We start from the raw sequence: 22,345 nt of genomic DNA, 5'->3' as shown, positions 1-22,345 counted from the left end.
CCCACTTTCTCTCTCAAATTTTTTAAAAGTAAACAAAAAACAAAAAATATAGTAAATAAACACAGTGAGTTCTAGATGGCCTCATGATCTTGACTCTAGGTAAGCTTCAGAAAAGAGGCTAAAAAAGCTGGGCCTGTAAGGCCACTAGTGGCCCCTCCTCATTAACCTGGCAATTGAGTGACCCCCAGGCTACACACTGGCACCAGCGTAGGATGCATGTTGGATCTTTGTTAACAAATTATTCAACACATTCAAAGTGGGTTTAAAAAAGCAAAACTAGGGGATCCCTGGGTGGCTCAGCGGTTCAGCGCCTGCCTTTGGCCCAGGGCATGATCCTGGAGTCTCGGGATCAAGTCCCATGTCAGGCTTCCGGCATGGAGCCTGCTTCTCCCTCTGCCTGCATCTCTGTCTCTGTCTCTGTCTCTCTATCATGAATAAATAAAAAATCTTAAAAAAAAAAAAAAAAGCAAAACTAACAATCTGTAATTTGAGTATGAGGCAGGATGCTAAACATGACCCCATCCACAGGTGGGGAATGGGGCAGTGGTACTAATCTGATAGAGAAACCAGCCAGGGGCAGCCCTGGTGGCGTAGCGGTTTAGCGCCGCCTGCAGCCTGGGGTGTGATCCTGGAGACCTGGGATCGAGTCCCACGTTGGGCTTCCTGCGTGGAGCCTGCTTCTCCCTCTGCCTGTGTCTCTCTGCCTGTGTCTCTGCCTCTCTCTCGCTCTCTCTGAATAAATAAATAAATCTTAAAAAAAAAAAAAAAAAGAGAAACCAGCCAGCCAGCAAGTGCACTGCCAAACTGATACATGAAAGGGACCCGTGGCTTACAAGGAGAGGCCTTCTGGGCTGAGGGGAGGACAGGTATGAGAATGTAAAGGCTTAGGATTCACTGAGGGGACATGAAGTGTTGGCTGGAGGAACAGGAAAGCCTGGGGCAAAGAAGAGAGAAGGTGGAAAGGAAGAGATTGCTGAGCCCAGAAATACGGGTTGTATTTGGTGAAGGGGGGGGGTGTTTAATTAGTGTTTTGAATCAATAATTCATTTCTTAACCGTTCTTTGCAATCATCCTACAAATCATCATTACACCATCAGCCCCCTCCCTTCACCTTCATTATAACATCAGAGCATACCACACCAAGCCTTCATGAGTGCTTGCCCCAGACATCTCCAGTCCCAAGCCCCAGCCCCAAGATTGGAAATGACTATTCCACTAAGGCGGTGTTTTTGACAGTATCTCTTAGTAAGAAATCCATTTTTCATTGAAGACTTGGTCCATGTCTGTATACCCATGCATAGAGATAATTGAAGCTGTGGTTGATCCATGTTGATGTTTGCTTCTCTATTTTGTACCACTACTGATGGTGACTCCATTGATTTCATAAACCACTAACAGAACTCAGCCAACAGTTTGAATAATAGGGATCTAAGGAGCCTGTTGCTTTTACATTGAGGACAGGAACAAGGGTCAATATCTGGGCGCAGAGTTGTGTGTCATATATAACTTGCTAGTCACACAGCTGTACCAAAAGCAATTTAGACTACAGTAGTGACACTGAAAAATACTGTTACTTGGTTTACCCTGATACCATAATTTTTGGCTTATTATATGTTATTTGATTACTCATGGTGGCAAAATGCATAAGGCAAACCTTAGAAGAGAACCTATCAAATACAAATACTGTAACATTAAACTTGTTTAAATATAACCTTTTGGACATAACCTGCTAGACTTACTAGCTGGTTTTAATTCATTTTAACTTTTTTTTTTTTTAAGATTTTATCTATTTATTCATGAGAGACACGGAGAGAGAGAGAGGCAGAGACATAGGCAGAGGGAGAAGCAGGCTCCATGCAGGAAGGCCAATGTGGGACTGTATCCTGGGACTCCAGGATCACACCCTGAGTCAAAGGCAGATAGATGCTCAACCACTGAACCACCCAGGCATCCCTCATTTTAACTTTCTTGACTTGCATTCCTAATGTCACATCTGTAATAATTGTAATACAAAAACTACAACTAGTAATGCTCCAACTGTATTGTAACTGAGTAACAGATTTATTTCCTTTGTTTCTTTTCTCTCTTTGACCATTTCTCATCAGTGAGGTAAGTCAGGCCATTTTGCTGTTAAGCTCAACCCTACAATTTACAGAACAGTGTAGCTGGGTGGACGCAGGCTTGATGTCTACTTTGGCAGCTGTCTTTATGTATTTTGTAGCTTGTGCATATTGCCTCATATCAAAATAGACCATAGTAACAAATATGAATAGATGAGAAATTATTGAACATATAATCCATCATTGCTGGATTGTAGTAACTTGAGAGGAAAAGTTGACGAGTGGTAAGGGAAGGACGCATGGGAAATCTGGTAGGAAGTTATTACTTACCCCAAAGGCAGGTAATAAAAGTTTCACCTAGCTGTTTCATTTTGTCTACGATAATATCATCTGAAACATAAAAAAAGTTTACAGGGGATCCCTGGGTGGCACAGCGGTTTGGCGCCTGCCTTTGGCCCAGGGTGCGATCCTGGAGACCCGGGATCGAATCCCATGTCGGGCTCCCAGTGCATGGAGCCTGCTTCTCCCTCTGCCTATGTCTCTGCCTCTCTCTCTTTGTGTGTGACTATCATAAATAAATAAAAATTTAAAAAAAAGTTTACAAAGAAGGCTTTCTGCTAAACAAATGTACTCCAGCTTTTACAAAAATTAAATCTGGGAACATTTTTCGAGTCTGCATTCTCCGTAAAATTAATTAACGATTTGGGTATAACTATAATTCCATGATGCAATAATCATTACTATTCTGCTTAGGACATTAGGAAGAACAACGTGCTGCACAAATAGATGTGGGTTCATAAAACTCACTTAAGATAGTGAGTGGTAGGGTGGTGGCTTATATTCTTTTATACTTTATTTCTAAATGTCTTGCAATAAGGTTTACACTATATAGATACAAAGAAGTTTCTTTGTTAGTATTATATAAACAAAGCATCAATTATGTAAAAACAAAAGAAAAGTGTTAGAGACCCTTGAGAATATAAAAGCAAAAACCATGTTCTATTGGGAAGAATGTACAATTAGTAGAGAAGAGTGGTTAAAAGGAGAATATAGTCTAATAAGTTTTTAATATTTTTCTCTTTAACTTTTATTTTTCAAGGGTCCCATGAGTGTGTGTATAAACATCAGCTCATCAATTTATAAAACCGAGTGTAAAAGACCCCAGCAGACTTGAATCATAAATGTTTCAGTTACAGTTTTAGATTGGTCTGGATAACCCCTAGGACCTTTACTAGTCATGCCCAGGAATTTTTGGCCTAATTCCAGAGGTTTTTATTTCTCCATAAAGCAAGCACAACTGTAAAAAGCTTTAGTACAAACATCCAAACTTAAGCATGGATTACAGTGCCTTGTCTGCCCCCACCCAACCCCCCACCACGCCCCTGTTTGGCATTTGGAGGTCACTGCCCAGTCATCCCAGAGAAGCCCCATGTTCCAGTCTGGATAACTTGGTGGGTAGGACCTTAAAGGATCATAATAGTCTGTTAATTGGTAGGTTTTCTTTTGCGTCTTTTCAATATCAGCAGGGCTGGGTATATATTGAATGGCTTGTTGGACATTTGTATTCTGTGAATGATTTATTTATCTTTTACCCATTTGTCAGTAGACCCAAGGGTTTTTGCAATTTCATTCATCATTCAACAAATGAATGTTGAGTGTCTATTATGCTTTTGCATTAGTTTTCTAGTACTGCTGTAACAAATTACCCACAAACTTAGCAGCATAAAACAGCACAAATTTATCTCTTAGTTCTGTACAAGTCCAACATGGGTCTTACTGGGCTGAAATCAACACAGAGCTGTTTCTTTCTGAAGGCTCTACTCCATCTTCAAACCATATCCCTTGGCTTGTGGTCCTTTTCCTTCATTTGTAAAGCTAGCTAGCTACCTTGCATCTGTAACTGTTCTTCTGTAGTTACATGTCCCCCACCCCGACTTCTGCCTTCCTCATCCACTTTTTTTAAAAATATTTATTTATTCATGAGAGACACAGAGGGAGAGAGAGAGAGAGAGAGACAGAGACAGAGACACAGGCAGAGGGAGAAGCAGGCTCCATGCAGGGAGCCCGATGTGGGACTCGATCCCGGCTCCAGAATCACATGGTGGGCTGAAGGCAGGTGCTAAACTGCTGAGTCACCCAGGCATCCCCCTCATCCACTTTTAAGGATCCTATGATTACATTGGGCCCACCTAGATAATCCAGGATAATCTCTTTTTTTAATAAAGATTTTTATTTTTAAGTAATCTCTACACCCAACATGGGGCTCAAACTTACAACCCCAAGATCAGGATCGCACGCTGTACTGACTGAGCCAGCCATGCACTTCTAATCTCCCTATTTTAAGGTTAGCTGATTAGAAACCTTAATTCTATCTACAAACTTAATTCTTTGCCAGGTAACCTAGCATGTTAACAGGTTCAGGGGATTAGGACTTGGATATCTTTAGGGGTTCATTAATTCTGCTTACCAGAGTATTAAGATGGGGATATGGAATTTTTATTAAAGATTTATTTGAGAGGACATCTGGATGGCTCAGCAGTTGAGTGTCTGCCCTTGGCTCTGGGTGTGATCCTGGAGTCCCGGGAGAGTCCCACACTGGGCTCCCTGCATGGGGCCTGCTTCTCTGTCTGCCTATGTCTCTACCTCTTTCTCTGTGTCTCTCATGAATAAATAAATAAAATCTTTAAAAATAATAAAATAGGGATCCCTGGGTGGCGCAGTGGTTTAGCGCCTGCCTTTGGCCCAGGGCGCGATCCCGGAGACCCGGGATCGAATCCCACGTCGGGCTCCCTGGTGCATGGAGCCTGCTTCTCCCTCTGCCAGTGTCTCTGCCTCTCTCTCTCTCTGTGTGACTATCATAAATTAATTAATTAATTAAATTAATTAATTAAAAAATAAAAATAATAAAATAAAAAGACTTATTTGAGAGAGAGCTTGTGGGATCCCTGGGTGGCACAGTGGTTTGGCGCCTGCCTTTGGCCCAGGGCACGATCCTGGAGACCCAGGATCGAATCCCACGTCGGGCTCCTGGTGCATGGAGCCTGCTTCTCCCTCTGCCTGTGTCTCTGCCTCTCTCTCTCTCTCTGACTATCATAAATAAATAAATAAAAAGTAAAAAATAAACTTAAAAAAAAGAGAGAGAGAGAGCTTGTAAGTTTGAGGGCAGAGGGAGAGGGAGAGAATCTCAGCAGACTCCCCACTGCATGCTGAGCTGGACTTGGAGCTCCATCGCACAACCCTGAGATATGACCTGAGCCCAAATCAAAAGTCAGATGCCTGGGATCCCTGGGTGGCGCAGTGGTTTGGTGCCTGCCTTTGGCCCAGGGCGTGATCCTGGAGATCCAGGATCGAATCCCACATCAGGCTCCCGGTGCATGGAGCCTGCTTCTCCCTCTGCCTGTGTCTCTGCCTCTCTCTCTCTCTGTGACTATCATAAATAAATAAAAATTAAAAAAAAAAAAGATGCCTAACCTACTGAGCCACCCAGGCACCTCGGGATATGGAATTTTAAAGTATCCTGTCTACATGGACACAAGTTAGTGAGGAAGACATGATTAATCAATCACCATTTTCTTCTTTTATATTATTTTTCAGATTTTCGTATTAAGATTATTCTATTCTACCTTTATAAAATAAATTAGGGAGCTTTTCATCTTTTCCTGTGATTTAGAATGATTTCTTCATAGATTGGGTAGAACTCAGCTGTAAAACAGTCTAGGGCAAGTGCCATTTAAAAGGGTAAACCGGGGATCCCTGGGTGGCTCAGCAGTTTAGGGCCTGCCTTTGGCCCAGGGCATGATCCTGAAGTCCCGGGATCGAGTTCCGCATCGGGCTCCCGGCATGGAGCCTGCTTCTCCCTCTGCCTGTGTCTCTACCTCTCTCTCTCTCTCTGTCTCTCATGAATAAATAAATAAAATCTTTAAAAGAAAAATAAAATTAAAGGGTAAACCTGGGATGCCTGGGTGGCTCAGTGGTTTAGCGCCTGCCTTCGGCCCAGGGCGTGATCCTGGAGTCCCAGGATCAATACCTGCATCGGGCTTCTTGTGTGGAGCCTGCTTCTCCCTCTGCCTGTGTCTCTGCTCGTCTCTCAGGAATAAATAATAAAAATCTTTTTTAAAAAATAAATAAAAATAAAAGAGTAAACCTTAGGCACATGGGTGGCTCAGTGATTGAGCATCTGCCTTTGGCTCAGGTCCTGATCCTGGGGTCCTGGGATTGAGTCCCACATCAGGATCCTGGTGTGGATCCTGCTTCTCCCTCTGCCTGTATTTCTGCCTCTCTGTGTGTCTCATGAATAAATAAAATCTTAAAAAAATAATAATAAAAGGGCAAACCTTAACAATGTTAATTCCTTTTGTAGTTATTGATCTTGCTAAAACCTAATTAAAATCACGTTTAAGGGATCCCTGGGTGGCGCAGTGGTTTGGCGCCTGCCTTTGGCCCAGGGCGCGATCCTGGAGACACGGGATCGAATCCCACATCGGGCTCCCGGTGCATGGAGCCTGCTTCTCCCTCTGCCTATGTCTCTGCCTCTCTCTCTTTCTCTCTCTGTGACTATCATAAATAAATAAAAAAAATTAAAAAAAAAAATAAAATCACGTTTAAGTACCTTTTTCTACTGGAAGCTTTAGTTGGTACATAAAAACAAGGAAATAGGGATCCCTGGGTGGCTCAGCGGTTTAGCTCCTGCCTTTGGCCCAGGGCGGGATCCTGGAGAACCAGGATCGAGTCCCACGTCGGGGTCCTAGTATGGAGCCTGCTTCTCCCTCTGCCTGTATCTCTGCCTCTCTCCCTCTCTCTCTCTCTCTATCATGAATAAATAAATAAAATCTTTAAAAAGAAAACAAGGAAATACTGAATAAGAGCTCATTTCATTATAGATAAAATGCATCCAGGAAACCTCCACATTTACACTTGGCTTCCTCCCCCATCTCCAAGTCTTTAACTTGAATGTCACTTCCTTACGGAGGCCTTCCACTTCATTCAGAATTGGATCCCCCAACAATCTCCACTTCTTTTAGTATTTGCCACTATCTAATCCACTATATATTTTACTGTATCCTCCCACTAGAATGCAAACTCCCACTGGGCAGGGGTTTTTGAGCAGATATTTAATATATTAATAGCTTGCTCTTTCTAAATTTTCAGAGCTTTTTCACCTGTTTATTCTTCCAAGCAAACTGCATTATCTCTTCTTTTTTTTTTTTACAAAGTAATACTTACTTGTAAAAAAAACGCAAACAGGGGGATCCCTGGGTGGCTCAGCGCTTTGGCGCCTGCGTTTGTCCCAGGGCGCGATCCTGGAGTCCCGGGATCGAGTCCAAGGTCAGGCTCCGGCATGGAGCCTGCTTCTCTCTCCTCCTGTGTCTCTGCCTCTCTCTCTCTCTGTCTATGTCTATCATAAATAAATAAATAAGTAAGTAAATAAATAAATAAATAAATAAATAAATAAATAAATAAATAAATAGGGATCCCTGGGTGGCGCACCGGTTTGGCGCCTGCCTTTGGCCCAGGGCGCGATCCTGGAGACCCGGGATCGAATCCCACGTCGGGCTTCCGGTGCATGGAGCCTGCTTCTCCTTCTGCCTGTGTCTCTGCCTCTCTCTCTCTCACTGTGTGCCTATCATAAATAAATAAAAATTTAAAAAAAAAAATAAATAAATAAATAAAGTAAATAACTCTTTAAAAAAAAAACGCAAACATTACAGAACTGCCTAGAATCTTCCACCCTCCTTCCTGCAATCCCACCATCTCAAAGTAGCCACTATTAATAGTTTGATGTTCATTTTTTCACTTTTCTATGCATATGCATATTCTTACTAAAATAATAGAAGATGGGGCACCTGGCTGGCTCAGTCAGAACATGTGACTTGGATCTCAGGGTTGCAAGTTTGAGCCCCACATTGGGTATAGAGATTACTTAAATAAATAAATAAATAAATTTTTAAAGATTTTATTTATTTATTCATGAGAGACACAGAGAGAGAGAGAGAGAGGCAGAGGGAAAAGCAGACTCCATGCAGGGAACCTGGCGTGGGACTCGATCCTGAAACTCCAGGATCACTCCCTGAGCTGAAGGCAGAAGCTTAACCACTGTGCCATCCAGGCGTCCCATAAAATAAATATTTTTTAAAAGATTTTATTTTTTTATTTGAGAGCGAGACAGAAAGCAAGTCGGGGGTGACAGAGGGAAAGGGACAAGCAAGACTGTGCTGAGCGTTGAGCCCAACATGGGGCTTAATCTTACAACCTTGAGATCCTGAGCTGAGCTGAAATCAAGAGGCAGACCCTTAACCAACTGAGCCACCCAAGTGCCCCTAAATAAATAAATATTTTTAAAATAAGTAAAATAATAGAGTTTGCATACATATGATTCTGCTCCTTGGTTTTTCACTTAATGTAGTCATCTTTCTATGTCAATACATAGACACCTATGCCATTATTTTACATTGCTATTGTTACATTGCACTGGATGCATGGATTAATTTACTCAATATTCCATTAATAGATTGATGTATTTAGGTTTAAATTTTTCTATTACAGTCAGCATGGCAGTGACTTACCTTTGAACATCTGTCATATTACTCATGATGGCATTTCTTCCCAGAATGGAATTGCGAAGTCTGGGGATATACACATTTCAAATTTTTACATATTGTCCTCCCGAAAGGTTGTACTGATTTATACTCTCAAAAATACCATGAGTTCCTTTTGCCCTACAGCTTCACCAACATGTGATATCACTTTTTAAGTTGTCAGTCTGATAGACTCTTCCCCCTACCCCCATTTTATTGAAATGATAGATTTGTTTTAATGGCCTTCTCTTTCTCATTGGTGAGGAAGAGTTTCCCACTCTAGGGTTATGGGAAGGGCCAAACACAGCACCTGACCCTGGACAGGTGAGACTGACAGTTTATTAGTCACATATTTTCATAGCTCTGGGAAGGAGGACCTCACAAGCCACATGGGACCGTCCAGGTGTTACACTCAGAAATGTAGTGAACAACCAGAAGCTGTGGAGGACAGGCTTTATAGCAGCAAGAGAATGAGGCGTGCCTGCTGTTCCTGCAGGATATATGATTGACTTGTTTGAATGATTCTGAAGGCTGGCAGAGAACTGAAACCTGCTCTGAGATAAGCAGAAAATGCACCTGGTTGATTTGATAAGGAGGATTATTTGGCTAGGGCAATGTTCAGTTAAGCTATTTGAGGCACTCCAGATTTTACCAGATGTCAAGGCCAAAATATTGAATCTTCATTTCAGCAGTTCCTGGTTCATTATGAGGGTTCTTTTTGGGCACTGATTTTTTAGTGACTTTTTGGCAAAAAAAATTTGTTAATATTATACTTAAATTCAATTTTGCCATATATTATGACGATTTTTTTTCTCATTTAACAAAATCATGGACTAATTTCACATACAATAAAACTTTACTTCCTTGAGTTGTATGTAGTAATTTTATCCCCTGAATTGATAAGTATGATTGGTTTGCAGTTTTCTTTTTTTATGCTATCTTTATTGGGAATTGGCGTAAGGAGAATTATAGCTTCATAAAATGAAATAGCTTTCTAATTTTTCTGGGCTATAATACAGATTTGCAGAGTAAGGATTATCTGTTCACTGAAAGTTTGAGAGAATTCTCCCATTAAACCATCTGAGCCCAGAGCCTTTCTTGAATATATTTCTTAGATAATGTTTTCAACATCGTTCTTACTTTTTAAATTTTATTTCCCAGAAAATGGTCCACTTTATCAGGGCTTTCATATGCATTAGAACAGAGTCAGCTATGGTATTCCCTTATTTTCCTATTCTCAAAATGTTAAACCACATCCTCTATGAAATTGGAATAGAAAACTATAAAGAGATTAAGTGAAACCAAGACAGAGGTGGAGTGGAAATTGGCTAAAATCAAAGGAAGGTAAAACAAGCAGAATTAAATATCTTATTGGAGAAAACAAAGAGTACCCTTGACTCTGAAGAAAATTAAATCTGTGATGTTGGAGAAAAACATAAGATACTCTCCCAAGATGCAGAGAAAAAGGAGGAAGAGATTTGAATGACATTGATCTAATGTGATAACTTTAGGGGAGAAAAAAAACACCAAATCAACCCTGTTCACAGAATGGACAGGAACATATTAGAATTTGTTAGAAACTTTTGTAAGCTGAAAAGACCACTCAAGAATTCTGTAAACTGTCAAGCCACAAAGATGTATTAGTATGTAAAGACAGTAAAAAGGCATTCTTACTAGGGCAAAGGCCTAGGAAAAAAACATTCAGGAGCCCTCCCTGAAGTCACCAGTAAAATGAGAGATGGGTCCGAATGAGAAAAAAATGAGAGCATAGAAAACTGGCAGTGACATTGATACCAATTAAAGAGTTGGCAAAAGCCAAAGATAATGATTGAAAAACAGGATTTTGTGGCTTGAAAAAAAAAGTGTAAACAAAACTGGGTCTATCATCCTATAAAAATAGGTGTGAGGGCAGCAGGCCTAGAGATAGAAAAGCACATTAAAATTTTCGTTACATAAAATGGAATATAAAAATGAATGACTTGTCATTGACTTTAATGATTTGTGAAATAAAAATTATTTTTACTTTATAAACTCAAAAGCAACCGCCAGGCTTTCTATCTTGCAGACTACTATAGAAGATAAAAGCAAATATGGAAAAAATCCAGAAAACAGCAAGAAATATATACTATAAAATAGAATGGCTGATGACCAAACAAATTAGCAATGACCAAATTATAGCAATGATACAATGGGTTAAATCCCAGCTGGAGTGGAGGCGCAGAAGTTTTTAGGACTGACCCTTTGTGCCTCCAGCTTTTTTTAACGCTGAACCCTAGGCCTGGTTTGCTTCCCCGCTATATTCGTGGTATTCTAGGCTAAGACCTCCAGCCCGAGCCGGCTTCCTCCCGGCAGTCCTCCCGGGCCAACCGGGGCGGAATGAGCATTCACGGTACAGAATGAAGCACGCGCGTGCAAAACTGGTGCTCTGGGTGAGGGACGAAGTCCTCACCTCACCTCGTCTCACCCTCGGTTGCAGCGTGGGGGTCGGGGCCGGGTCTCGTGCAGGTGTGGGGCGCGGGGTGAAAGCACTCACACCTTGCTGGGTCATATATACATCTTTTCCTTCGTCGCCTTCCTTTTCCTCCCGGACAGTGAGCCTCCGCAAGCAGCAAGTTTCAGACCGGCTCTCTTTACTGCCGGACTGAGTCACGGCCCCTCCAAGCCTCTAACACACCTGCCTGCGGTCCCCGCGCTCGCGCGGGTCTTCGCTCCGCGGTGTCGGATACCCACGGGAGGGCTCGCCCCGCCCCCACCTTGCAGACCTGCAGTCTCACGGCGTCCGCTGGGAGGCCGCGTCCGGAAGAGCTGGAGCGGGAGAGGAATGAGGCTCGGGGTCGGCGTCGCGAGCCCCTTCCCCAAACCGGAGGGGCTCCTCCCAATGGCCAAAGAAGAGGCGGAGGGTGCGGTCCCACTGGATTTGTTAGAGATTAGAGCCTGGGGGCCGAACCCAAGGGGCTTGGGAGAGTAAGCGGCGATGAGCAGAGGGGCTCCGGCCGACCTACGGAGCCCTGGAGAAGGTGAAATAGAGGGGTCCCACGCGTGAACCGGGACGCAGCTACAAAGGGGTTAAGACACTGCGCCCCGCCCCAGCCTGGGGATTGGCGGCCCCGGGGGGCGTGGCCGGGGGCGGGCCCGCGTTTGCCGCAGCCGCGGGTGGGCGGGGCCCGGGCGGGGAGCGGGAGGGGCGCGGAGCGGAGCCGGGCCCGCGCCGCGCGCCCCGCCGGGCGGGCTTCGGGCTGCGCCAGCGAGCCGGGCCGGTGGCGCCCGCGCCGAGGACCCCGCACTGGACCCTGAGGTAGCGAGTAAGTGAGGCCAGCCGACCGCGGCACCCCTCCCGGCTCCGACCTGTCGCCGTGCCCGCTGCACCGCGGTGTTCGTCCTGCCGGACCCGGAGCTGGGGAGGGGGCGCGTCCCGCTGCTGGGGTCCCGGGGCGGGGGAGGGGAGTGGAGATAAGGCCGGTGATGTCATGGATGCTTCACCAGGCCTGGGGGGAGGTGGCGGCCGGAGGGGGTGCGGCCGGGATTATGTCACCTCTTCCCTCTGCGCCCCGCCCCCCGGGGCCACACGCGCTGGTAGGGAGCAAGGGAAGGTGCATGAGGGGTTTCCTGCACCACAGAGACCCTTGGGCACCTCCTCGGGACAGCCTGTGGCCGGGGTCTCTATCTTGTTGGCGCTGCGGGCCGTGGACTGCTGGTGAATGGCGAACACCCCCACTCCCCTGCGCGGAAGCTCGTGTGTGCGCGCGTGTGTGTGCTGGGGTGGGGGGGCGCTGTCAGCCCCCTCAGTCCTTAAAACACCAGCTTCACCAGAGCCAGAATTTAGATGGTTCTCTTCCCCCGTTTACACCAAGGGAAGGTGGATCTCTCCTCACACATCCCAACCAAGAAGTTCTGAAGACCTCTGCACCCCCAAAGCCCTACAGTGCCCCCAATCCCCATTCACCCTCAGTCCTTCCCAGAAGCCCTTCCTGATTTTCCTGTCCGGATTCCTTGCCTCTTTGCATTGCTCATAACTAGCGTTCCCATGGCATTCTCTCTGCATCTCTTCAGGGTCAGGGCCCAGAGACCCTCAGGACTCTGCCCTCTGTGCCCCAGGAGCATCCCCAGGCCAGCCCCTGGGGAAGCCTCAGAGTGCAATCTCCCTGGAGGAGCCTGAGCCAAGTGCTCCAAGGCCCCTGCTCCCCAGGGGTGATCGGGGATGCTGTCCTGGGAGGCAGCATTTGGATTGGTCCTTGAAGGATGCAGGGTGGACATAGCTGGGAAGAGATTTTCTGTGGAGTGGAAAGGATCTCGGGTCAGGAGAAATAGGATGGGTAGCGGGAGATGTCTTGGAGGCTCTGCTGCAAGCTCTGCTCTGGTTCTGGAGATTGAGAGAAATGCCAGGCCTTTTACCCATAATACATTGACTTCTTAAGATTCCTGTAAGGTAGGTGTGAGAACCTGAGGTGAAATAACCGGCATGCGTTCACCCCTAATCAGTTCAGCTGGGCTTTACACTTGAGCTGATGCCTCTAGAACTCTCTTCGACTGTTCTTGGTGTTGCTCATGGAAGAATTTGAGCAGAGCAGAGACAAGATCATCTTTGCCCTTTAGAAAGAGTCCCTTAGCAGCTGGGTGTGGGAGGGAGTGCAGGAGGGGAAAGGCCAGTGAGAAGCCCCCAGCAAGGGTGCTGGCAAGAGGGGCTACTGAAAGCTTTAGGGGACAAATGGGCTGGTATAGGGGCCTCTGAGACCACAAGAGAAGGGTAGGGTGTTTTTAGCTTTGAGAGGGGCACAGGTAGGGAGGAGTGGAGTGTCACAGTGGATTGGAGAGATGTCCTCATGTACAGCCCACATACAGTTCATTTGACCCCTTTGTGACCATCAGGACTATGCATAAAGTCCCAGGCACTGAAGGCTGATGGCATAGAGATAGAAGCAGAGTTGGGCAACAGGCCGTCATCCCCAGTTATTGAGCTGATGCCTTGAGGCTGCCTATACAGACCATGCTCAGCTACAGTGAGCCAGTTCAGGACCCTAACCCATCCAGGAAGCTCAAACCCCTGGGGTCAGGTTCTGCCTATCAGGGAAACAAATGCCCCTCTTTGTCCTGCCAGCTCCCTGCTGGGGTTTTGAGAAAGCTGCAGCAGCCCAAACTCAGGAGAGGCAAGGGGCAGAGAACACTTGCATAGGGTTTCTCATGACAGGTTACAATTATGGCAAGAGACTCTTTGGGGAATGAGGCTCTAGGGAGAGCTGCTGTGGGTTGACAGTCAAGGATTCCCCAGGTAGAGAAGGAGATGGTCCCAGGAGACAGTCCTGGGAACACTTCATTTCCATCTAAGACTCTGGGCATTGAACTTGTCTGGGGACCACACACATTCCAGGGAAACAGTGGGGCAGAGTGCCATATAACCAGCCTCAACCTATGGTCAGATCCTCTTTTCCTGGATCACAGAGAAGGTAGTATGGCATGTTTGTACAGACCTTCATATCATAAAGCATCCTCCCAAACACTCTCCCCTGTCACTCTCAATGATCAACACAATCACTCTTGAGGTTTGCTCCTGCCCACATCCAGACATCTCTGGTGGAGCCCCCTTGCCTCTCTATCTCTCATCTCACTATTGGCGCCTTCCTTCAGCAGAGCAACATACTCAGGTTTCTACCATGCTTAATATAAAATTTAAAAAGAGCCTTTGGATCCCAAACCACTTTAAATCACTGCCTTCTCTTTCACGAGGATACTCTCCCATCTTTCTCTCCAGACTCATCTACTCTTGTAGTCTGGCTTTGCCATGCACCACTTTTCTGAAACCATTCTCTCATAGACACCAGTGAGGTTTCCACCTGCCAGATCTACTGGGAGCTGCTCCCACATTCTTGAAGCCCCCCAGCTTGTTCTGCAGGACTGGCCGCCTTCTGGGCTGCTTCTTTCATCCACACTGCCCCAGACTCTTGGGGATCTGCCACCTTAGCTTGATGCTGGGCTCCAGCCACAGTGCCCTTGAATGCTGACCACCCCAGTCTCTTTCTGCTCCAGTATATAAGAGAGATCTCTGTCTGGTCTTTCCCAAAGTATCTGTTTTCCCCAGATATTCTCCCCCTCTTTTGTTAAGGAAGTCACACACCCTGGTACCCCATCTGGGACTCCTCCCTTGCCCTCACTTCTGAACCCTATCTTTGTGTTTTGTCACTTCTTCCTCCCAGACCCTGCCCAGGCCTTCCCACTGGTTTCAAGCCTCAGGCCACTCAGCCTTCATCCTCCTAGTCCCCAGCTGCTCCCTACACTGTACCCAAGGATGCTGAGAAAAGGGTCCTGCTTAGGGTGAGAGGGGGATTTTTGAATTGCAGGGTAGGTGGGCTCAAGAATGTGGGGAGCAGAGGCAGAGCAGAGTGGAGTGGGGCCTGAGAGGCACTAGAGCACCAGAGGTAAGGAGGCATTGGCTCCTAGGGTCCTGCACTTGCTGACACTGCACTGAAATGCCAGCACCACCTGCCTCCCTTGCCTCACCCTAGTCTCAGCCCTGCATTCGGGGACGATTGGGTCAAGGGAAGAAGGTGGTAAAGTGCTGTTCTCCACCCCTTGGAAGGGGGATGGACAGATGCTGAGGGAATGGAATTTTACAAAGGCAGTGAGGACTGGCTTGGTGGTGAACTTTCCAACCACTTAGGGCTGTAATTCCAGGTGTGGTGGCCAAAAGACTCCTGAAGGGCAAGAGTTTTGTCAGGTTCCCCTGATCTGGGGCCTAATTGGGGCCTAATAGGAAGGACTCGGCATCAGAATGGGCATCTGGGTAGAAGACAGTCTGAGGGCACTCAAGGGGCATGGGGTGCCAGTTGAACCCCTTCACTTTGGTAGAGAAGAAGGGCTCCTTGCCTGGTTTCTCTCTCTCTCTCTTTTTAATTTTATTTATTTATTCATGAGAGAGACAGGGACATAGGCAGAGAGAGAAGCTGGCTCCATGCAGGAAGCCCGATGTGGGACTCGATCCTGGGACTCCAGGATCACGCCCTCAGCCAAAGGCAGACACGTTTAACCCCTGAGCCACCCAGGCGTCCCATCCTTGCCTGGTTTCTCATGGGAGTAGAAGGCAAAAGCCTGAAGGGTGCCCCTACCACCGCTGGCAGACGTATTCGAGGGTCTACATCCGCGGCAGACACTGCCTGGTGCCTTTGCCCCGCTAGATTATGCAGATCTCTAGGGCAGGTGTTCCCCGGTGTTGAGACAAAGGAACCAGGAAGCAGGGCCTCCCAGAACACAGGTAACCCGAGGCCCTGTCGCCGTGCTTGCGTTCCCCCCTCCCCCCCGCTCTTGTGGGCTGGCCTTGGGGAAGGGGGGCGCACGCTCTCGGGAGGGCTCGGAGGACTTCACGGTTCAAGGTCCAAAGGGAAGGTGGGGGAGAGGGAATAATCCAGGAAGTCTTCCCGGTGGCAGTGAGTTCTTGGAGGGGATCAGAAGCGCGGAATCCCCTGCGGGCGCAGCCGGGCGCGAAAGCCCCGCCCCTCCCCCCGCCCACCTGTGGGAATCGCTGGAGCCGAGGGAGGCTCCGCCAGCGCCCGCACCCGCACCTTGCCGGCGCCCGCCCCGGCCTCAGACGGCCGCCGAAGCTTCTGCGGAGGCACCGGCCGTGGGGAAGGGGCTCCTCGTGAGGCCGCGTTGGGAAGACATCGGGAAGGTCCCCTCGCCACGCGCTACGGCCACGGTCCCCCGCCTTCCGCTGAGGGCGGGGCGAGCCCGAGGTGCTGCCCACGTGCGACCCAGGGGCGCACACGGGGGCACCTCCCGCCCACCCCCCACTGAGACCCCAGTATCTTCCCGCGCCCGCCGCCTCGGGGTGCCTGGCACATGGCAGCTCCACGAGGTAGGTCCTTCATTCCTCCCATTTCGCAGAGGAGGACACTGCAGTCCAGGATGGCTCAGCCCGCCCGTCCAAAGTCGCACAGCTGCTTCGGGCCGAGCCCCGACTGCAAGAGTGAGGCACATGGCCCCTGCAGACCAGGCCTCGGAGGGTCCCAGGCTTGAGGACCCGTCGGCCACCCACCCCCGTGGAAAGGCAAGGAGAGGAGCCTGCGCTGGTAGTGAGCCTCCACTTCTGCCCTTGACTGCGACACCCTAGGTTAGGGCGGGAAGGACCCCTACTCACAGGTTTCGGTGAGGGATGGGTTCTCTCCTTCCCTTAGTTTCTGAGGTAGCCTACTGAGCTCAAGTATTGTACCCTTCCAACCCCATCTCCCCAGCCCACAAGGGTGGGTTATAGGCACCCAGACCCAAGGTGAAGAAAACCTGAGTTTTGGGGGTTACAGTGAAGAATTGGGGCTCATGGTGGAGGTGAGGTTGAGGCAGGAGCTGAGGAGTGGAATGCTGAACTGACCAAAACTGGGAGGGTATGTGCATGGTGCCTTGGACTCCATCAGGTGGGCCACAGGTGCCCCATTACCAAGCTGTCACTCTTACCCCAGCCCCATCCCTTCATCCCGGGTGTCTGGGAACTCTTATACCCTCTGTAGGGAAGGGGGCACGGAAGGGCAGGGTGCAAGTGGCGCTGAGGCTGACTCGGCTGGGATGGTGGGAGTGGGGGTGCGGCTGACCCATCTTTGCCTTCCACCTATGCCTACAGTGTCCCCCTGGCTTAGTCATGGCGAAGCTGGAGACACTGCCTGTGCGCGCTGACCCAGGGCGGGATCCTCTCCTGGCCTTTGCCCCTCGGCCTTCTGAGCTCGGACCCCCAGACCCTCGCCTGGCCATGGGCAGTGTGGGCAGTGGGGTAGCCCACGCCCAGGAGTTCGCCATGAAGAGTGTGGGCACCCGCACAGGGGGTGGAGGCAGCCAGGGCAGTTTCCCTGGCTCGCGTAGCAGCGGGGGTGGAGCCGGCAGGGAGAGGCCAAGCCGCTATCCCTCAGAAGACAAGGCTCTCGCCAACTCCCTCTACCTCAACGGCGAGCTGCGGGGCAGTGACCACACTGATGTCTGCGGCAATGTGGTGGGCAGCAGTGGTGGCAGTAGCAGCAGCGGTGGCAGTGACAAGGCCCCACCACAGTATCGTGAGCCCAGCCATCCACCTAAGCTCTTGGCCACCTCTGGCAAACTAGACCAGGTCAGTACCCAGGGCATTTTTCTGAGGGGTGGGGGGAGGGAAATCCAGAGAGGAAGGTATAGTGGATCCTGGAGGCTGGGTTGTAGGGGCCGGAATTGAGGTTGGGCTGGGGAGCCCTGGGGTGGGATGTTAGGGGTCAAGTCTAACTGGTGGTTCCAGGGCAGAGACTTGGCTTTTGGGTGCCATGAGGTGGAAACCCAGCTGGGAGGGACTTCCAGGATTGGGGTGAGGCTGAACATATCTTGGCCAGAGGAAAGAGGCTGGAGCCAAGACTAAGGCTCCATTCTGATGCCCACTCCCTCTTGCTTTTTTACTCAGTGCTCAGAGCCGCTAGTTAGGCCTTCGGCCTTCAAACCTGTTGTACCCAAGAACTTCCACTCCATGCAGAACCTGTGCCCCCCGCAGACCAATGGTACTCCTGAGGGACGACAGGGTCCTGGTGGTCTCAAGGGTGGACTGGACAAGTCTCGGACCATGACCCCAGCAGGTGGGGGTGGGGGCGGCCTCTCAGACTCAGGCCGGAACTCACTCACGAGCCTGCCCACCTACAGCTCCAGCTATAGCCAGCACCTGGCACCCCTCAGTGCCTCCACCAGCCACATCAACCGCATTGGCACTGCCAGCTATGGTAGTGGCAGCGGCGGCAGCAGCGGTGGTGGTTCGGGCTACCAGGACCTGGGGACCTCTGACAGTGGGCGGGCCTCAAGCAAGAGTGGGTCATCCTCCTCCATGGGGCGGCCGGGCCATCTGGGATCGGGGGAGGGAGGAGGTGGAGGCCTGCCGTTTGCGGCCTGCTCACCACCCTCGCCCAGTGCTCTGATCCAGGAGCTAGAGGAGCGGCTGTGGGAGAAGGAGCAGGAGGTGGCAGCTCTGCGGCGTAGCCTGGAGCAGAGCGAGGCAGCGGTGGCCCAGGTGCTGGAGGAGCGGCAGAAGGCGTGGGAGCGAGAGCTGGCCGAGCTCCGCCAGGGCTGCAGCGGGAAGCTGCAGCAGGTGGCCCGCCGTGCCCAGCGTGCCCAGCAGGGCCTACAGCTGCAGGTGCTGCGGCTGCAGCAGGACAAGAAGCAGCTGCAGGAGGAGGCAGCTCGGCTGATGCGGCAGCGGGAAGAGCTTGAGGACAAGGTGGCCGCCTGCCAGAAGGAGCAGGCTGACTTCCTGCCCCGGATGGAGGAAACTAAGTGGGAGGTGCGGGCAGGGGGCTTGGGCTTTCCCCCTGAGTCTCCTTCCTTCTGTCTGTCACTCTGGAGAAACCCAGAGCGGTGGCCCACGTCTCAAGGGTCGTGAAGGGGAGGGGGACAAAAGTGATTAGGAGGGTCCGTGAGGATAAGAGTGGCCCTGGGCTGTGTGAGATTAGCCAGCCAGTTGTGCCCTGAGTCCAGGGAGGTCCCTTTGTGTCATTGCTGCATGTTCCATGAGCTAACCCTGCGTCAAGGGTCACTCAGTGCCTCGAGCTGGATGCAGGGGCAAGGGTGCTGGCCAGTAGGGCTCTGTTGTGACCCCCGTCCTCTTCGCCCCTGCCCAGGTGTGCCAGAAGGCAGGGGAGATCTCCCTCCTGAAGCAGCAGCTGAAGGACTCGCAGGCCGATGTGTCCCAGAAGCTGAGTGAGATCGTGGGGCTGCGCTCGCAGCTGCGGGAGGGCCGGGCTTCGCTGCGGGAGAAGGAGGAGCAGCTGCTCAGTCTGAGGGACTCCTTCGGCAGCAAGCAGGCCAGCCTGGAGCTGAGTGAGGCCGAACTGCCCGCGGCCTGCCTCAAGCCGGCGCTGACGCCCGTAGACCCGGCGGAGTCCCAGGATGCCCTGGCCACATGCGAGAGCGACGAGGCCAAGATGCGCCGGCAGGCCGGGGTGGCGGCCGCCGCCTCGCTGGTGTCCTTGGACGGGGAGGTGGATGCTGGTGGGGATAGCGGGACGCGGGCCCTGCGGCGGGAGGTGGGGCGGCTGCAGGCCGAGCTGGCTGCCGAGCGGCGAGCCCGGGAGCGCCAGGGGGCCAGCTTCGCAGAGGAGCGCCGTGTGTGGCTGGAGGAGAAGGAGAAGGTCATCGAGTACCAGAAGCAGCTGCAGCTGAGTTACGTGGAGATGTACCAGCGCAACCAGCAGCTGGAGCGGCGGCTTCGGGAGCGTGGGGCAGCGGGGGGTGCTAGCACACCCACCCCCCAACACGGCGAGGAGAAGAAAGCCTGGACGCCCTCCCGCCTCGAGCGCATTGAGTCCACAGAAATCTGATCCCCTACCTGGGCACGTGGCCTTTTGACAAATGTCCTGTCAAAGGCCAGAGTCCCCGGTGTCCCCTCCCTGCCATCCTTCTTCCCCATGTCCCCCATGTCCCCAGACCAAAGAAGTTCTCAAAGCAGCTGTGACCAGGTTCCTCCCCTTCCCAGACTGGGTGCCCTTCGGGCTTTACCACTGACCCTCTGGGCAGCCCACTTGGACCCTCCTCCCAAGGAGGGGATAGAAGGAGGCATTGTGAGTGCGGGTTGAAGGGCCCAGGAAGCAGGGGAGCACATGCTCCCTGTCTTGGCACTGCTTTGTTGGAGATGGGAGGTGGCAGGCCTGCAGTGCCATGAGGTGCCCCAGCCCCTTGGTAGGTCTGGGCTGCTACTGTTGGCCATCCTGGTGCCCAGTGACACTTTCTGTGGTCACCTCAAGGCCACGTAGTGAGGGGGCCTGCATGGGGTCTGCCGAAGCTGACAGACCTTGGGCTCCTGGCCTCTCTACTTCCTGCCCTGTTATCCCTCCCTGGGCAGATTGGCAGGACAAGTGGGAGCAGATGGCCTGTATGTGGTTGAGAGGGCTACCTGCCCAGCCCCTCCCCCCCCCAAGGTCTCTTGGGCTGAGGCCTCAGAGCCTGGCGTGGTCCTGCGTGTATGTCCATATGTGCGAATAGGGCCTGAGGAAAGGCTGGAGGTGGAGACTCAGTGCCCAAGAAAGATCTGCCCTCCTGTTCTTGGGAGGGGTCACCTGAAGGCTTTTTAGCTCTACCCCACCCTTTTGGCCAGGATCCCACAGGGTGATAGCCCCATCTGCTTGGCTCACCCCATACCCAGGGCCGCTGTCCGGCTCTAACTACAGCTATTAAGTGCTACCTGCCTCTCAGGCACTCCCCTCACCTAGTTTCTGAGGTCATATGAGTGTCTGTGATGTCTTCCTGTGTCTTCTCCCACTTGATTCCCCCAGCCTCCCTCTGCTTTCACGCTCAGAACATCATTGTCCTAGGCGGCCTCTTTCCCAAAACCTCACCTTTTCTTCCAGTAGAAAATTCTGCTTGATCTTTGGTGCACTGCCCACTTCCAAGCTCCAATGGGCCCAAGCCTGAGCCAGAGGCCTTTGTTTTGGGGGGCAAGGGGAGATGGTTGTGATTGCCCTTGAAGGACAAGGCTGACCTGAGAGGAACACTGACCCCTGAGTTCCCAGGACCCCGAGGTAGCCCAGGGTTTGCCTAGGGTAGGCCTGGCATGGCCATCAGTGGAGGGTCGGGACAGCACTGTCACTTCCCTCCTCCTCTTGGCATCCTCTATCTCCCTAAGATAGGAAGGGAAAGGCAAATTTCTAATTCACCAGCAATAAAAATTAGAGGAGGCTTGGCCCTCAGCCCTTGTATTTCTCTCTTTTCAGTCTCTTCCTCCCACCCCCAAGACTGGGTTTGGAGGGCAGGGTGGAGAGAACTGACAACTACTGTGAGCAAGTTCCCCAATCCCTGACCAGCCTCCTCCCATGACTGGTGACTGTTTAATGAGCTGTGCGTCCCCCACAAAAACAAGAGTGCCCCTCTGTGTGGCCTCTATCCCTCTGCACAGCCCCTTCCCGGTGACCCTCACCAGATCTCTGAGCTGGGTGGGGGGGCCATCTGGTAATCACTGCCTGTTCCACTCACCCCTCACTGCACCTGTCCCAGAACCTGGGCCTGGGCCAGGGGCAGGAGGAAGAGAAGGCATTAGTAGGAAAAAAATAATAGAAAAATATGAACAGACTCAGCTTTGGGACTTCCAACCACAAAAGAAATTATATATAAATATATATAAATATATATCTCTACCATATGTGATGAAAAGACTTCGTTTTCTTTTCCCAAAGAAATAAAATGGAGAAAGCCTCTTGACTGGCATTCTTTGGCCTGCTTGGGTCTTTGCAGGCTTGGGAGGTGAAGCCTGGGTGAGGTGGGGGTGGGGTGGAGGGCAAAGCTGGAGTAAACATTTCCCAGAGGAGGCATGAGACCAGAGTTGCTCACTGGGCCATGCAAGAAGATTGGCCCAAAGCCCAAGCTCCTCTGTTGCCCAGGAGGAGTCGTGGTTCCAAGTTTCTGCCCGATGGGGCTTTCTCTTCAGCTCAGATCGTCACCCTGAGGGTTTCAGGCAGTTCCAATCTAGCATCTGGACCCCAGGCTGCAGGATGGGAGGCAGGCAGGTGGTGCAGGAAAGCTAGATATGGCGTCCTGAGCCACCTTAAATCAATTGGCCAGTATTTGAGGGCAAAAGACAAAAACCTGAAGGTTGAGAATGAGGTAATTATTGGTGAAGCCCCAAAGGCGGAATGGACCCAAGAGTGCTGTGAGCAGGGAGCTGTTCTTGAGAGGTGTTGTCCTTTATGATAATTGCCTGTCTTCTTTACAAAGCCCCCTGCTCAAGAGTGCACCCCATTACAG

General features: G+C 50.5%; 1 protein-coding gene across 5 annotated transcripts; it reads left to right on the top strand.

Annotated features, from left to right (window-relative positions):
- The first annotated feature begins 11,825 nt into the window (after positions 1 to 11,825).
- On the top strand, positions 11,826 to 21,789 carry LZTS3 (leucine zipper tumor suppressor family member 3). 5 transcript variants are annotated; one of them, XM_055307677.1, is made up of 5 exons: positions 11,839 to 11,937; positions 16,508 to 16,692; positions 17,235 to 17,711; positions 18,030 to 18,893; positions 19,231 to 21,789. In XM_055307677.1, the coding sequence occupies exons 3-5, from the start codon at positions 17,253 to 17,255 to the stop codon at positions 19,927 to 19,929; spliced, it is 2,022 nt and encodes a 673-aa protein (XP_055163652.1). In that variant the 5' UTR covers positions 11,839 to 11,937; positions 16,508 to 16,692; positions 17,235 to 17,252; the 3' UTR covers positions 19,930 to 21,789. The 5 variants fall into 5 exon arrangements, with proteins under 5 accessions (XP_055163668.1, XP_055163652.1, XP_055163673.1 ...); XM_055307698.1 differs by having other exon boundaries at positions 16,508 to 16,733; positions 18,030 to 18,830; XM_055307671.1 differs by having other exon boundaries at positions 16,508 to 16,733.
- The last annotated feature ends 556 nt before the right edge of the window (positions 21,790 to 22,345 follow it).

The sequence above is a fragment of the Nyctereutes procyonoides genome, unplaced genomic scaffold (assembly GCF_905146905.1).
Source record: "Nyctereutes procyonoides isolate TBG_1078 unplaced genomic scaffold, NYPRO_anot_genome, whole genome shotgun sequence".
NCBI classification, from domain to species: Eukaryota; Metazoa; Chordata; class Mammalia; order Carnivora; family Canidae; genus Nyctereutes; species Nyctereutes procyonoides.
Note: the sequence above shows the minus strand (reverse complement) of the source record. Positions and strands in the feature narration are given on the sequence as shown.

What these genes read in the sequence shown, in the direction of transcription:
- LZTS3 (XM_055307693.1), top strand. Translation starts at nt 17,253, where the DNA reads ATGGCGAAGCTGGAGACACTGCCTGTGCGCGCTGACCCAGGGCGGGAT. An exon ending in CCTCTGGCAAACTAGACCAG is followed by an intron (nt 17,712 to 18,029) that starts GTCAGTACCCAG and finishes TTTTTTACTCAG; the next exon opens with TGCTCAGAGCCGCTAGTTAG. An exon ending in TGGAGGAAACTAAGTGGGAG is followed by an intron (nt 18,894 to 19,230) that starts GTGCGGGCAGGG and finishes GCCCCTGCCCAG; the next exon opens with GTGTGCCAGAAGGCAGGGGA.